This window comes from Nuphar pumila, chromosome 7, assembly GCF_984573655.1.
Source record: "Nuphar pumila chromosome 7, dmNupPumi1.hap1.1, whole genome shotgun sequence".
Taxonomy (NCBI): domain Eukaryota; kingdom Viridiplantae; phylum Streptophyta; class Magnoliopsida; order Nymphaeales; family Nymphaeaceae; genus Nuphar; species Nuphar pumila.
In genome coordinates this window covers 121110989-121127506 of record NC_143255.1, presented here as the reverse complement: position 1 = coordinate 121127506, position 16518 = coordinate 121110989, and the positions used below count along the sequence as shown (strand labels likewise).

Here is a 16518-nt window from a genome sequence, read left to right as displayed (position 1 = left end):
AGACATGATAGTTAGTACTAAATTAGAAGAGATCCTTGCAATTTGATTGCAAAGTACCAACCGATAAGGAATTTCTATAAGCAGCAACACTCCCAGTATAGTCTTTAAGCTCATATTTTACTTCTCCAAGAAGACGATAAACATCAGCGTCATTTTCCTTTTCCTGAAAAACATAGATAAGCAATCAAGTCAAACCCAAGCATATTTAACAGCCCCAAGACAAAAAGAAAAAGAATTCATTAAACCTTTGTAAGCTTCTCAAGAAGAGAGTCAGCACGGCCATAATCTCCCAATTCTACAAGAGTTACAGCAGCTCCCTGGAAAAACACTATTGAATAAAGGTAAATCTAGTAGGCTGCTATGGCAAAGTGACAATAACATGTGACAAAATTTGATGTCTACATAAGAGCCTTAAAAATTGATTTTGAGACACAAGGTAATGAATATGTATGACCAATCATTGTCATGTTAAAAAAGTGAAAAACCCACAAAGTAAAAAACATACAAAAATGCATGAATACCTGCTCAGAGAAAGGAACTTTGTGTAGAAACATAAAAAATGATGAGAAAATATGGGAGAAGCTATAAAGTTGCAAGGAGTGACCGAAATAAAGATGTCAACCTACTAGCTACCAAAATATCCAACCATCAAATGGATGGCCTCACATCACTCAAAGTGACCAGGACCCATCTACACAACTCCATCATCCTTGAGCCTACAAAGTTCAGAATTATAGAGCTCTCCAGATAAAACCCCAGAATACCAAGTGTCACGAACTGATGTTTATGCTTTAGTGAACCACTTATGGGCAAAAGAACACTTTGAGAATATGACCTCTTATAGGTCAACACAATAAAACACACGAGTAAGACACTTAAGGGCCGAAAATACACATAAAAAATAAGGAATATTATTAAGGAAGAACCCTTTGAGATTACATGAAATGAAGGGGTAGACCGTAGACCCTTTTGCATATACATCACAAAGGCTCATAGAGAGCCGTTGGGTAGGGTCCAATGACCTATGACGGCTGGGAATACTTGCATAAAGAATAAATAAAATAGAAAAACAAAAAAGATAAAAACATACTTATTTATGCCATACATATGAAAAGACAAAAATACCCCTAAACTACAAATATACAGAAATACATATGTAAACATATACATACATATATGTTTACATTAACACTAAGATGAACCTAAGCTGAAGAAAACCATTAAGCTACAGATTATAAGGCTAAAAAAGTCCATATGATGCAAAAAGAGCAAAATTGACAAACCAGGTCATCCTTTAATGCCAGGCTTTATAATTTTCAAAATCAAACCTCCACATGATCTGGTCCTGGAATTCTTAAAATTAGCATATAAGTTGGATCTGCCCCTCCCTCGTGCATGCACACACACACAGAGACACAAAGACACACAAATGCACACAAAGGGCGTGTGCATGCACACACACACAAAGCTCACACCAACAATGTATAGTCATAGGCGCATATCAAACCATTAACAACCAGGCCATTGTGGGCAGCAAGAAATGCATGCCGGTTACTTGGGTGCCAAGTCAAACTGAGCAACCTAGATGCCGATTTTGCTTGAGTGGCAAGGTAGAGCGGAAACCCTAGATTGGACTGACCATAGTTCACTTCATATCACATGAAATCTCTAGAGCCCACTAGTTACCATATATGGCATCACAACTTTGCAAAATCATTTGGTGAGATGTTGCATTTCTTTTCCCTAAAGCAGTTTCCAATTTCTATTCTTTTACTTGTCCATGTCTTGACACAAGGTTGATCACAGTTGAGATTTGACAAATTTGAATTTATAAATTTCAACACTTCTTATGCATGTGCACACACACACACACACTCACACAGTAGATAAACTTTTTTTCACTTTTCTTTGTTAACAACACTATGTTAACAGAAGAAATCTAAAAGTATTTCGAGCATTTTCAGAAATCATGACTCACTTCAAGAGCAACTGTATCACTTGGTGAGGAATTAAGTGCCACCTCATACTCTTGAAGCCTTGCCTGAAACACAAGAAAAATGTAAAAATCAACACAAAAATAAAACTTTTCCACACAAGGGAAAAAAGGTATAGCTAAATAATATGATAAATGGAAGTCAATAGAACATCAAACAAGAGAATAAAGAAATACGTGTAAGATGAGGAAGATAAAAACAGACAAATTGCAAGTGCACTCTGCCTTCTTTTTTCCTTGATCACTAAAAAGTGGTTAGTATACTACTAAAATTCGTTAAAGAGAAAGACAGAGTTATATCTGAAGCATTAGGATGTAAGAAAAGATTGTCCTACCACATAAATTTCGTTCTGCAACTGGACAAAACCAAACAGAAAACACAAACCAGCGGCATGTATTTAGTTGTCAGGATCAAAAAATATACCTTCAAAGGTATACTATGGCAAATAACTGCAACGATATACATACACCTTAACTTCAGCATTGGCTGGTGATCTTCTTGGGTCAACCTGGTGACCCAGGCAGGTTATGTTTAATATTATTCAAATCAGAAGATATTATGTAATAAAAAAAAGCATAATTGCAACATTTAAAAAGAAAATAGGAGGTTAACAAACATTCAACAATAGCAACTCTAAATTTTTACAGTATCAAATTGCCAAACAAAAATAAAAATCAAATTTGAGTTGATAAACCTTTCAAATGTTGATCAGTGGTTTGTCCTCCCATTTTGTGCTTATAATCAGTTTTTGTGAATGACAGTTTTGTATGTGCAGGGACTTCTTGCACTATTACATATCTGGGAGAGATCGCCATGCATCCCAGTTCCCCCTAGATCATGAAAACACAAGAATGCCTTTTGCTTTCTAGAAACGGACTGTGGAAGAGAGGAAAGGAGCATCTTGGTCTTTTCTAATGACTGAGAGTGGGCTCATAGCAGGGATATTTGAAATGAAACAAGGGTACACTAATACAATGTCAACAAAGGGCTAAACAAGTGCACAACAAGATCGTGGTCTCTAATGGACCGATCACAAACACATAAAAGGTAGAAAGCACAAAGGCCTATAAATGAGAAGGATTTTATAATACACACAATGCTTCAAAGAGCATTGAATTACAATTAGGGAGTGAGGCTCTACTCAAGGAGTGGGAGGCAGTCCAACGACTAGTTGGACCGTCTCCCATCAATCATAATATGACTGATAAAAAGTTAAAAAAAAACATAAATAAAAAGAAAGTGAAATATTATACTTAAGTCCCTAGTGGTTTGTACTTCATACAAAAAAAAAAAAAAGAAATACCCTTGTCGGGTATTTGTATACATATAATGTTAACACTCCTCAAACTTATGGTGAAATCACCGAAAGTTTGCTAAGAAGATATAAAAATTTGGGCAGTGGAAGAGCTTTGGTGAAGAAGTCCACAATCTGAAATTCGGACTGAACATATGGCAACGTAATAGTCCCCTTCAAATATTCTTCGTGAACATAGTGACAATCCATCTTAATGTGTTTCATTCGCTCATGAAATATGTGATTGTTGGCTATATAGATGGCATTTTTGTTATCGCAGCATAGTTTTGAAGATTCAGAGACATCAACACCCATATTGAAAAGTAGTACTCTCATCCACACGACTTCAGTGGTTGTGGTAGTCATTGCCCTATACTCAGCTTCTGTAGAGGATAAAAACACTTTCTGTTGTTTTTTGCATCGCCAAAAAATATATAAATCACCTAAAAACACACAAAAGCCAGTAGTTGAGTGACGGTTATTATGATCTCCTCCCCAATCAGAATCGATATAAGCAATAAGATATAAGGAAGAAGAAGAGGATAATAATAACCCTTTAGATATGGTTTTCTTGATGTATCAATGTAAAACCCCATTTAAAAAAAAAAATTGTTTAGACCCGGGTCGGGTCCGGACCCGACCCGGGCCCCTTTTTTTTATTAGGGTTTTAAAAACCCGAGCTTTCGGGCGCCGCAACCCCCCCCCCCCCCTTCTCCCCCTTCGCTTCCAGGCAAATTAGGGAAACCCATCGAGGGTTTCCCTATTCGGTTGCCACCTTGCGCCTTTAAGAGAGAGGTTGGAGGGCGAGGGGAGTCACGCCTCCCTCTCGCAGCCCTTGCCCCATTTGCGCCGAGCTCCTCCCTGCTGCGCACGCCGCCGACGCCGGCCACCACTCCCAGGTACGCCGCTCTCTTCTCCTCTCTCTTCTCTTCTCCTCTCTCTTCTCTTCTCCTCCCTCTTCTCTTCCTCACCCCCCCTCTCTGTCACCTCGTCGGGAGGCCGACAGGCGGCGCACGGCCCCTGTCGTGCCCTCCCGCCTCTCCGGTACTCATCGGAGGGCCGACAGGTGGCCTGCAAGGCCCCTGTCGTCCCCTCTTCCCTCTGGGGGTGCGTCGGAGTGCCGGCAGGGCACCAATGGCCCTGCGACACTCCCTCACCTCTGGGGGTGATAGGGAATCCGACAGGAGGTCGGTTGCCCCCTGTCACCCCCGTCCCGAACTCTCTCTCTCTCTGGCAGGGGTTAGCCCCTGCCGCCTCTCGATCTCCGGTAGGCAGGGGCAATGCCCCTGCCGTTTTCTATTTTTCGGCAGGCAGGGGCTTGCCCCTGCCGCCTCTTGGCCTCTGGGAGGGCAGGGAATACCCCCCCTGCTGCTCTTGACCCTCGGCACGCAGGGGGCCGGACACCCCCTGCGGGTCCATGATTTTTGCCAGGCAGGGGTCGAGACCCCTGCCATTAGTAGGTGTTTCTGGCAGGGGCCGAGGCCCCTGCCGTCCCTTAATTCATCAGGCAGGGGCTGGGGCCCCTGCCATTCCCCATTTTTCGACAGGCAGGGGCTGGGCCCCCTGCCATTTCCCCATTCTCGTCAGGTAAGGGCCAAGGCCCTTACCATTCTTTTTGTGGTAGGCAGGGGCCGAGACCCCTGCCATTTCTTATTCGTTGTGCAAAGGGTCGAGGCCCTGCCACCTTTTTATTTCAGGCAGTGGCTCAGCCCCTGCCACCTAATCGTTTCTGGCAGGGGCTCAGCCCCTGCCACTCGATTGTTTTGGCAGAGGTTCAGCCCTGCCACTTTGGTTGTTCTGGCAGGGGCTCAGCCCCTGCCACATTCATTTTTGCTGGCAGGGGCCCAGCCCCTGCCACCTTTTTTATTGCAGGCAGGGGCTTAGCCCCTGCCACTCGATTATTTTCGACAGAGGGCTCAGCCCCTGTCACCCCGCGGTTGTCTGCAGGCAAGGGCTCACCCCTTGTCGTCTTTCTGATTTCGGCCAGCAGGGGCACACCCCTGCTGCCTCTATCTTTTTCTATAGGCAGGCTCGTTTTTCTATTTCTTCGCATAATAATTAACGTAGTACTGTTGCAGACCTCGCATCGGACCCCCGCTCTGGCTCCGTGGCCTGAGCCTCGTATCATCTACATGCGTAGACGCACGCAGCTGCACGACATCCCGAGGTAGGGGAAAGTCGCACGAAAAGTTTGTATGAACAAAATAAAATAAGACTTCTGAGATAGAATAGTTATTTACATACCTGCTTATCTGAAGAAGTATTGGCTGGTCAGAGTTTTACTCATTTTGATTCTTTTGAAATTGCATGCTTAATGTAAATTCTGTGGTTAGACTCATTCTAGAAAGAATCAAGTAGTTTAATTGGCATACTTGTTTACGTGTCAGATTACTTAACTCGTGATTGTCTGTTCTGCATGCTTATTATTTTGAAACTGCATACTTAAGGTAAACTTTGTGAATAGACTCAATTTTGGAGAGAAAACCACTGCAATTGCTATTGTAACCGAACCTTAAGTCATGTACGGTATGAATTTTATGTGAGGTCATGGAGTATCCTGAAGTGGGAAATCAACACTTTATTGATTTCGATGTGATATTATCGGCCTCCACAGGCCAATTGCTCAGAAAAGCAATACATGTCATGTATGAACCAAAAGAATCATAAAACATTATATGTTGCCCTCTCATCGTAGTTGTACCTCTAGGGAGGTACAACCGTACTTTTGGACAAGTATGTCCCATGTGGGTTACGATGGTTGGAGGATGAGGTTGTGGCAACCTCAATGAGTACAATTAGCACAATGCTGAGATCACATAAATGGTGACCATTCGCCTTCACAGGCAAGATGCTCGAGTGGGTCTAATAGACCAGAGCATGCAGAATGGGGCGGCGGTTAAGAAACCCCCGTCGTACCCATCCGATCTTCACGGTTCATCAAGGGAGATGATGGATGGTACAAAGACTCTGATGGACAGGTTGTTAACAACCACCCCACGGGCAAAAGACTCGGTTTCCCCAGTCATCAGAGTTAGGGGAATTGGGATTACCATAAATTATCCTAGGTGGTAACTCCCAGGCACTTCTGCAGAAGTTGGATGCATCCATGGGCCACGAATGCCTTTAGGGATTTACTCTCTTGGTCACTGACCGTCCCCTTAGGAGCGGACTCAGTCAGCCATCCGGGTTAATGAAAACACCTGACATAATAAACCCCCGGATCAGTCTCGGCTGTTTCTACGTTTCGCGTCTGTGCGTACCAACAGGCCAGTTAATATCAGAACTTAAGGAATATCTTCATGAATAGTTGTAGATGACTGAGACTTACACTGTTTCAACTAACAGCTCTTTGCACTTATTACATTTGTTAGAATAAACTACAATTGTTTTAATTGCTTAAATATCATAACTGCTTATCTCATGAATGTCCTGTTTTATTTTCATTCTACTTATCTGTTCGTGCACCTACTGGTTTGTTATGAATCTGACCCATTTCATGAGCAGGTGAGGAGTAGGACTTCACTGGCGGCCGATGGCGTGGTGCAACATGGATCAAGATTTATCTTCTTTCTGCTGGCGGCTTGGCTCTGAGTCTTTTTGGAGTTTTCTTTAGATTTATTGAACTTTGGGACAAAATGCTCATTTTGTAATAAACTACAGATTTTTAATCTATTGCCTTATTTCTTAAATTCCTTTAAGTTGTTGTACATGTGAATGATGGTTTTTCAGCTAACGTACCCAGGATTGTTGACTTGTGTTCCTTTCTAAATGTCTTCCGCTGTCGTTTTTAAAAATTAAAACTTTAAATCTTTGAAAGGTTTTTTCGATAAGGTTTTCGAAATCACAAGTCGAAATTTTGGGGCGTTACAATCAAACTATTCTTAATACTGCATTCATGTGGACCGTCGTGGGTGCATGCTGAAATTGACTCGCAGAGTGTACAACATGCGCAATATCTGGCTTTGTAATGGACATGTACATTAATGATCTAATAAGATGTCGATAAGGAATTGGATCATCTAATAACACTTGATCTTCAACTCGTATTTTCGCATTTATCACTTCAAGAGTGTCAGCATATTTTGTCAGTGATTCCCGAACGCTAAACAATATCAGCTGCAAATTTGATTTGAGATAAAATATGTCCTCTTGCTGAATAGGCTACTTTAATTCCTAAGAAGTATCTCAAAAAAGCAAGGTTAGTCATATCAAAGGATTTTTTAAGCAAAATTTTAATATCTTCAATTTTCTTTTGATAATTCTCAGTGATGACCATATAATCAACATACAAAAGAAGAATGATCAATGAGGTAACTAAAGATCTCACAAAAAGAGCAGTGTCAGTGTAGCAAGATTTAAATCCAAGTTTTAACATCGTACTACTAAACCGATCATACCATGCTTTGGGAGCTTGTTTAAGCCCATATAGAGCTTTTTGAAGACAAATAACCATGTCATTTTCAATAGTCAGACCAGGAGAAGGATCCATGTATACTTCTTCATTTAGGTTTTCATTTAAGAATGCATTCTTAACATCTAAGTGATATATAGGTCATTTTCTAATGGATGCTACTGCAACTAGAGTCCTAACTGTAGTCATATGAGCTACTGGAGCAACAGTCTCATCGTAATCTATATCATATTTTTGAAAATATCCTTTTGCAACTAAACTTTATTTATATATCTCAAGAGACCCCTCACTTTTTGTTTTAATTTTAAGCACCCATCTACACCCTATTGTCTTATTTCTGATAGAAAGAGGTTGGATTGCCCAAGCGTAAGCATTGTGTAATGCATCTAATTCAATTTTCATGGCTTCAACCCATTCTTTTATGTTTTTAGCTTCGTTATAGTTGGATGGTTCATGATAAGAATGAATGGCTAGAAGACAAGCCCTATAGTTTGGAGAGAAGGATTTGTATGAGACAAACCTACTTCGAGGCCTATGTGGTCGTTCCGACTTTCTAACACTAGTTTCTTCGGTATTTGTTAGTTGATTATATCTTTCAAGGGCACATGGATTCTCGCCATTATTTCGTCTAGACTCTGGAGTATTGAAGATCATGAGATGACTAGCTACTTGAGTCATTAATAGACTCGAAAGTTTCAATATCATTACCAATACCTTTATTGGGTAATAAATCAAATAAGAAAGCATACTTGGATTCTTCCTTAGGAACTTCAAAATCAAATCCATTGTCATTTTCTAAAAAAGTAACATTTTTAGAAACGTAAAGTTTATCATTTGCTTTATTATAACATCGATATCCTTTTTTATTATCATCATAACCAAGAAAGACACATTTTATGGCCTTGGGAGAGAGTTTGTTATAGTTTTCAAGGAGAACGAAGCATTTGCAACCAAATACCCTTAGCCTTTTCAAATCAAGAGAAATTTTAAAGAGTTTTTCAATAGGAGATTTGTTTTCCAATGTTTGAGAAGGCATTTTATTTATTAGATATATTGCTTTTAGGAAGACTTCGGCCCAAAATTGTTTTGGAATTTATTTTGAAATAAGTAGAGTTCTATTCGAAAATTTGGCCAAGTCTGGGAGAAAAATTGTTTGAACCTCGATTTTTAACCAATGCTTTTAAGTTTGGGCTTGGCCCATGTCTCATCGATTAGGTCGAGGCGAGTCAATCGAAGCTTAAGAGAGAGTTTTAATTTCGACATTTAAATTTGAGTGAAATTTGGGTTATTTTTAAGCGAAATTCAGAATTTGATATTCGTGTAATATGTCGTTGGATGCGTCTCAGAATTCTGAGTGCAACGATATTTTATTTTATTTGATTCAGATTACGGTTGGCCAGAAAATCACATTTTTTAAAAATTAAACAGTTTGTCGAACTGGATCCGAATTTGGATTGAATTGGATCCAATAGATTTGATCTAAATTAATATGGAGCTGGACTCTAACCAAGACCCATATTAATCTGTATTTGGTCCAATCCAAAATCTATTTGGGGCAACCAAAAGCACATAAAGTGCTAAACCCACAAAGGGGTTAAGCCAAAAGGCTAAAAGAATATCTCTTTATTATGAATAATTGGGTAAAAACCCTTTTACAATGGAGCTAAAGCTCCCTCAAGAATAATCAAAATACAAGGGGAAGATCCCTATTTATAACACCTTAGAAGAGCCACATAAAAGGCTCCCAAAGGAGTCGTTGGGAGCCCCCAACGATCACATTTGTGACCGTTGGGGGCTCCCCAACGACCCTTTTGGGGAGCCTCCCTAGGTGACACAAACCACAAGAAAAAAATAAAAATAAAAACAAAAGGAAAATTACAATCATATTCCAAATGGAATATGCGTAACAATAAGTAAAATGACTTAACTACCCCTACAGCTAAGAATAGAGAAATATATATTTTATATATATAATTAAGAAGATACATATACATATATACCATATATGTATATGTATCGTCCTTTATATATAAAATATATATATATATATGATTACAATGATTAAAGAATACATTTTAACACCCCCCCTCAAACTTTGTGGGGGGGAACGAAAAGATTGAAGAACAAGAGGAAAAATCTCAAGGCTCCAAGAGTCTTCAGTAAGGAAGCCATTGAAATTTGCAAATGTCTTCCTCTAATTGTCTTTAATGGTGAGCACCTTTCATGATCTATCCAAGGTACCGCTTTTCATCTCATCTTCAAGATCCTGCGGAACAAACCAAGAAATGGTCCAAGTAAAAGATATCTTTGCACTTTAATCAAGTGGAATATTCCAAACAAGATGAATCAATCAAAACTATATCAGATGATTCATCCAAGAAACAATAGTGCAAAAATATATAAAAGCATAATTATTTTATTTAAAGCACAGGATTCGTTAGGACAAGATAATTACTTATGCATGCAAAATAATTTTAGAAGACCAATTTTCAAAATCATATACTTAAAAAATAATGAGAAAATTTTAAAGTGTATGCGGAAGTATATAATAAGAATGCTTAATGCATTCACACGATTCAATAATGAACAAACAAGAAACCACAATGAGGAACATTAAGATAGTTCATGAAGGGACAACATAAAGAGTCTTCAAAGAGCCAACACATAAGAAAATATATGAATCTTAATCAAATGCGAGCTTAAAAAGTCATTATGAGCATATGCATATTGAATCAACACTTAAAAGAGTCATTAATGAACATGCTCCAATCATACTTTAATCAAGTAATATTACTTGAGCTTACAAGATAGGAAAACAAGTGTTTATCGATTTGAGCAATTCTCTTGAAGGCAATTCACAAAGGAAATGCTCAAGAGCATATGATAAAAGAGTGTATAAAACACAAGAGTTCAAAAGTTTTAAGTCCACTTACGAGACAAAACAATCAAAATATATTCATTGATTTGAACAACATGTGCACATAGCAATTGTACTATAAAATGAACATGAGTTAGAAAATCTCATATTAAAACCAAATTTCAAATTCTCATAAATATGAAATTTTGTAAATATCAACAATAGTTTATCCACTACAAGCAATCACCTTATTAGACCTCCAAAAAACCCACAAATCAAGTGTATAAGCTACTAGAACAAGAACATAATGCCACTAAAGGCCAAAGGCACACACAAAGGTGTATAAACACATCTTGTCTACATGTAATAATACTTTAAATGAGTGTATCAGCGACTAGAACAAGAGAATAAATGCCAACATGAACTAAAAACATCTCTTGTCTACATAAAATAACACTCAAAATCAAGCATGTTTAGCTATTAGAACAAGAGTACCAAGCCAACCATGGGCTAAAACACACACGAAGGTGTGACAATACATCTCTTATCTACATAAAATGACACTTGAAATGAGTGAAAGAAGCCAACCATGGATACACATCTTAGCGACTAGAACAAGGACACAAATGTCAACATGAACTAAAATCACACACAATGGTATGAATCAACGTACCTTGTCTACGTATAATGACACTCAAGACAAGTGTGTTTAGCTACTAGACCAAGAGAACAAAGCCAACAAATGGCTAATAACACACACAAAGGTGTGAACAATATGTCTTGTCTACATATGATAACACTTAGATAAGAGGCATAAAAAAGGGAAAAAAATACTTGAGGTAAGAAAACTTGTAATGAAAATACAATTAAATAACATCAATTTCTCAATATACCTTGAAACACTAAGGTTTCAAACTTTAAACATCCATCACAAGTATACATAATTAAAAACATCCATAAAATCAATGGCCAAAAAACAAATGAGTGACACACTCATAATTAGAGATCTCAAAACAAGTCATTTTAGAGTCAAACTACAAGTTGACAATCTAAAATGACATAACACGAGGTGTCCATAACTCACCTCGACAAACATCTCTAATAAAACAATAACAAAGCAAAAAAGGATTGATGCATCATATAACAACTTGTGATAGATAAAATAAGTTTCATAAGAGGCAAAAATACTCTTTCAAAAATACAATGACATATACAGAAATCATCTTGGGATAATCAAGAGAAAAAAACAAGCTTTTAACAAAGGAATCACAAGAACCATAACGGTTCACAAAGAGAGCTTTAACACAATACCCAAAGAAAGGATATTAAAAAATACTTGAAAATTTTATAAAATTGGGATTAAATCCTACACAAGTTTTAATATTCTTTGATTGTGATGAGATATGCGGAAACATACAAAGTGCTATAAGCACTTACAATGTCTTATAATGATCAAACGAAAGAGTCAATATCCAAGTCCATTAAGGGACAATGCACTCACAAGCCTTGAGAAAGGCACTAAAATATAAAAGAATCTAAAACAGTTTCATTAAAAAAAATGTGCACAAAAGCTTCACAATGTAAAAATGTCTACAAAGAGACAATACATATACAAGCACAAAAGATGTGCACGAAGGCACTCACACAACACTTGAACAAATACGCACAAAGGCGTAAAAATAGCAAACATGCGCTAAGGCATCTATTTCATAGAAAAGGAATGCTTGAGTCTCTCAAGCATTAATTATGCAATTATATGCTTAACAAGTGCAATTTAAGACAAAGGAAACCATATTACGGCCAACGTAGGCATCATTTAAAAGAAGAGATACAATCAAGAGGTTTTGAAACCTTATGTGAAAAATACAAACAAACAAGTTTATAAAGTTGCATCATTAGAAGAAAATCCAAACTAATGAAATCTTTTATACCAAAAGATGCAATAGACACACTATGCATATTAAGATTCTATATAGTGTGGGAAGTTCTTTTAAAAGATCTTTCTTAATGAACATAATGGTTCATACAACATATTTATCACAAAAAAAAATTCAAAATTCTTTAAATAAACCAAAAACATTGAAAGACCTTTACAATCCTTCTTTTCACAAGAATCGTGGAATTCTCACAAATAGTTATCATTAACAAGAACCACTTAGAATTCATAAAAAAGTAAACAACAAAGATTTAGATGTGAGAAATTCTCATACAAGAATTATATCATTTTTTCACAAAAAATGCACTAAAACCCATAAACAAGAGAGGACCTCAAAAAAAATTAGATTTCATATGAGAGTCAAGAGCTTTAAGCAAAGATCATTAATTTAGCAAGAAAACATATATAATTTTAGAAGTTAACTTATAGGTCAATCATGAAACAATTATGTAAAAAATCATCAATCTCACATAATTGAAGACAATTTTGAAAAACATAAATTACTATTATATGTGATGGGTAATCGATGAATGCGTAGAGAAGTATGTGAATTATCACAATCCTTCATATACTAAAAATTTTAATCTCATCCAAACTTTCTTTAAGAACTTCTTACACATACAAAAGATTTTTATCACAACCATGTATGTTCATTTATGTAAAAATATCTAAAAAATATTTGTGTATAAACACAATGCTAAGAAGTGTGCACAAGGGCACAAGGAGAACTCTCACAAGTGCACAAAGGCACAAATACACATGCACAAAGACATGGAAAATATGAACTTCATGCTTTTAATACTTGAAGTCAACATAATAGAAAACTCCTAAAGCCATACGAGTTCAAGTAGGATTGACATCAAATTTAAAAATATGATATACGACCCATTTTTGAGCAATCATATATTTGGAAAACAAATAAGTTTACCAAATTTAAAAGCAGATATTTTAAAGCATGTGAACAAGTGAAATGTGATATGTGAAAAGAAAGGATTCAAGTATCATAAACACTAAATGTGCAAAATATATGCAAGAAAAATAGTTTTATAATGCATAATACTTTAAGAAAAGGGATACATACCGAATAACTTCAAAAAAGAGAAAAACAATGAATACTTCACCATTTCTTGAGTGACGCACTTTCCGATGCACCAAAAGACAACCCGATCATGACCTTGCTCTGATACCATGTTAGAAAACAAAGGGTTTGATAATAAACCCATAAATGCACACTTAAGGTGCAAATACACAAACCCACTAAAGGGCAACCAAAAGCACATAAAGTGCTAAACCCATAAGCCCACAAAGGGGTTAAGCCAAAAGGCTAAAAGAATATCTCTTTATTATGAATAATGGGGTAAAAACCCTTTTACAATGGAGCTAAAGCTCCCTCAAGAATAATCAAAATACAAGGGGAAGACCCCTATTTATAACACCTTAGAGGAGCCACATAGGGGGCTCCCAAAAGTGTCGTTAGGGGCTCCCCAACGACTCTTTTGGGGAGCCTCCCTAGGTGGCGCAAACCACAAGAAGAATAAAAGAAAAAAAAGAAAAATAAAAATAAAAGGAAAATTACAATCATATTTCAAATGGAATATGCGTAAAAATAAGTGAAATGATTAAACTACCCCTACGGCTAAGAATAGAGAACTATATATTTTATATATATAATTAGGAAGATACATATACATATATACCATATATGTATATGTATCATCCTTTATATATATAAAATATATATGTGATTACAATGATTGAAGAATACATTTTAACACTCGGTCGGGTCATGTTAACTTTATATTTTATATAAAATATATAAATATATGTATATATTATCTATATTTTATAGTATTTTACCAATATATTATATATAATATACATTATATGATATTTTTAAAATATATTTAATGTATAATTTTATTAATACATATATAATCATATTTTTGTATATAATATACATAATATTTATATTATATTTCATATGATATATGTAATTATATATAAAATATATTATATATGTATATATATATATGCATGACTCGTGACTCGACCAAGTCATGGCATGACTCGGCCGAGTTTTGTTAAAGCCAAGTTAAACCTGTTTTTTGACCCAGTGATTGGGCGATCCGGGCCGAGTCAACCGAGTCACCGGGTCAACCTGGCGAGTTTTTAAACTATGGCTCAAACAACAAACAAAATCATGCAGTGACATGAACCTTATGTTCAATTTTTCTGGAATTTCAGAAGGGGCAGAAACTAAAAGTGAGTAAACTTGCATTAGATCATGTCTAATAAATGGTGTGCAACATTGTTCATTAACAGAATAAACTTATCAACAATCCTCCCCTTTTCATTTTTGTTTACCTGTAATGCTTTTTTCTCCTCCTCTGAGAGCTTTTTGCTTTCCACTGAAAAATTATTACTGGTGCTAACGCTGGAAAAAGAGGTAACAGATAAAATGGGTTGGCATAGACATGGCATAAAGACATTAAGAGAGAAACAATTCAGAAATCAATCAATTAAGTGAAATGTGATGTGTATAATAAACAGAGAAAAATGAAAATTTTGTGCAACACAACCATGATATATGGTCTTCAAACACCAGATAGTAGGAATCTTCACCAAACTCAGCAGCCAGAAATACGCTCTGAATTTAAAAGCATATCTATATCATAATGAGTCAAATTTGAAGACAAATAAAATCACAGACAGAACCCCAACTTCCTTCTCACAGACTTTTCACTTTCTGTAGCAAACAAGCAATAACTTCTAGAAGATTCTTGTGATCACCCACCAACTAGACTCTAATACTTCCTGAATCATGCCCCATGGCAATCCCAGCTGTATAGTTTGACTTCTTTACATCTAAAGCCTCATGCTTCTCAGCACTAGATGCCAAAACGTAGTTTGGTTGCTCTTCTCATTCATTATCTTGTTTCAGTAATTCAGCCTCATTTTGTGTCATTTTGCAAATAATGGTATACTCACAATACACTCATTAGAACCATTCACTTTATATCTAGGTCTTTCCACCCTATCAAACAACTCATACAACCAACAACGAACAAGCACACTTTTAAACTTATTAATGCTTTCAACCTAGGGCTGCCACCAGGTCGGTTATAGGGCAGGAATCAAGAAAATTTTGAAAAAAAAAAGGATGTGGCTTGCTCATACCTTCCTGAAGGAAGAAAATCACCCAAAGTAAACACCAGACCCAATGCCACAACAGCAACACCAACTCCAACCTACCTTGGATTAGGTTCACAACCAAAGATTAGCAATCTACAGGGATGGAACCATAATGTGTAATCAACAACTGACAAAGTATTCAAAGTTCCTTTACAAGTTACCTTGGTGCCAAGTCCAATTGAACCTTTCTCTGGTTCAATGGGTGCATCATAATCAATTGCTCTATATTGTTCTTTTCCCTTTGACTTTTTCTGTTCAAGAGCAGCCCTGCGAAAATTTGGTAGAAAGAAACAGCACAAATGAGGACTGTTACATAATAAATAATTATTAGGAAAATGTATAACCAATATTCACCATGATAATACAGGTCAAATGTACTGAAATAAAGAAAGAGAAGTCAAAATTTCCTTCAACCTATGTCTAGAGACTCATATAGAACTAGACTAAAACCCATTTGAGGGTCTTACATCAATCTTTTCAAAGTTGCAGAGTCAGAACTCAGGATGACTCTGCTCAATGAACCTATAAGTTGGACGAGTCAAGGACTCTCACCAAATCCCTCTGTTGTGTAGAGCTTGAACCCTTACCTATTCACATGAAGTAGACACATCTTCAAAAGGTCTATAACATATTAAAACCACCATAAATTGGAAAAACTGACAAAGGAATAAGTATAACAGTCACTAAACTAAAACCATAAATAGCATCACTGACATACAAATTATTGAGCTACAAGATGAAGCACATCAAAAGAATATCAAGGTGTAGCTTAAAGTTAAAAAATTTACGAGATATCAAGAAAAAACCGTGAAGCACTGTGTATTCTTTCAGAAA

At 36.7% G+C, this 16518-nt stretch overlaps 1 protein-coding gene across 3 annotated transcripts in view; it reads right to left on the bottom strand.

The window, feature by feature from the left end:
• Positions 1-16518, bottom strand: part of LOC149833230 (Tetratricopeptide repeat (TPR)-like superfamily protein) — a 147627-nt gene that overhangs the window by 75943 nt on the left and 55166 nt on the right. For all 3 annotated transcript variants that reach the window (XM_090015003.1, XM_090015004.1, XM_090015005.1), the window contains exons 6-11: positions 15846-15951; positions 15670-15740; positions 14857-14926; positions 1979-2041; positions 246-317; positions 62-163 (exon numbers count right to left, since the gene is read on the bottom strand). In XM_090015003.1, the coding sequence (XP_089871129.1) occupies positions 62-163; positions 246-317; positions 1979-2041; positions 14857-14926; positions 15670-15740; positions 15846-15951 (484 nt within the window). The remainder of the gene's footprint in view (positions 1-61; positions 164-245; positions 318-1978; positions 2042-14856; positions 14927-15669; positions 15741-15845; positions 15952-16518) is intronic.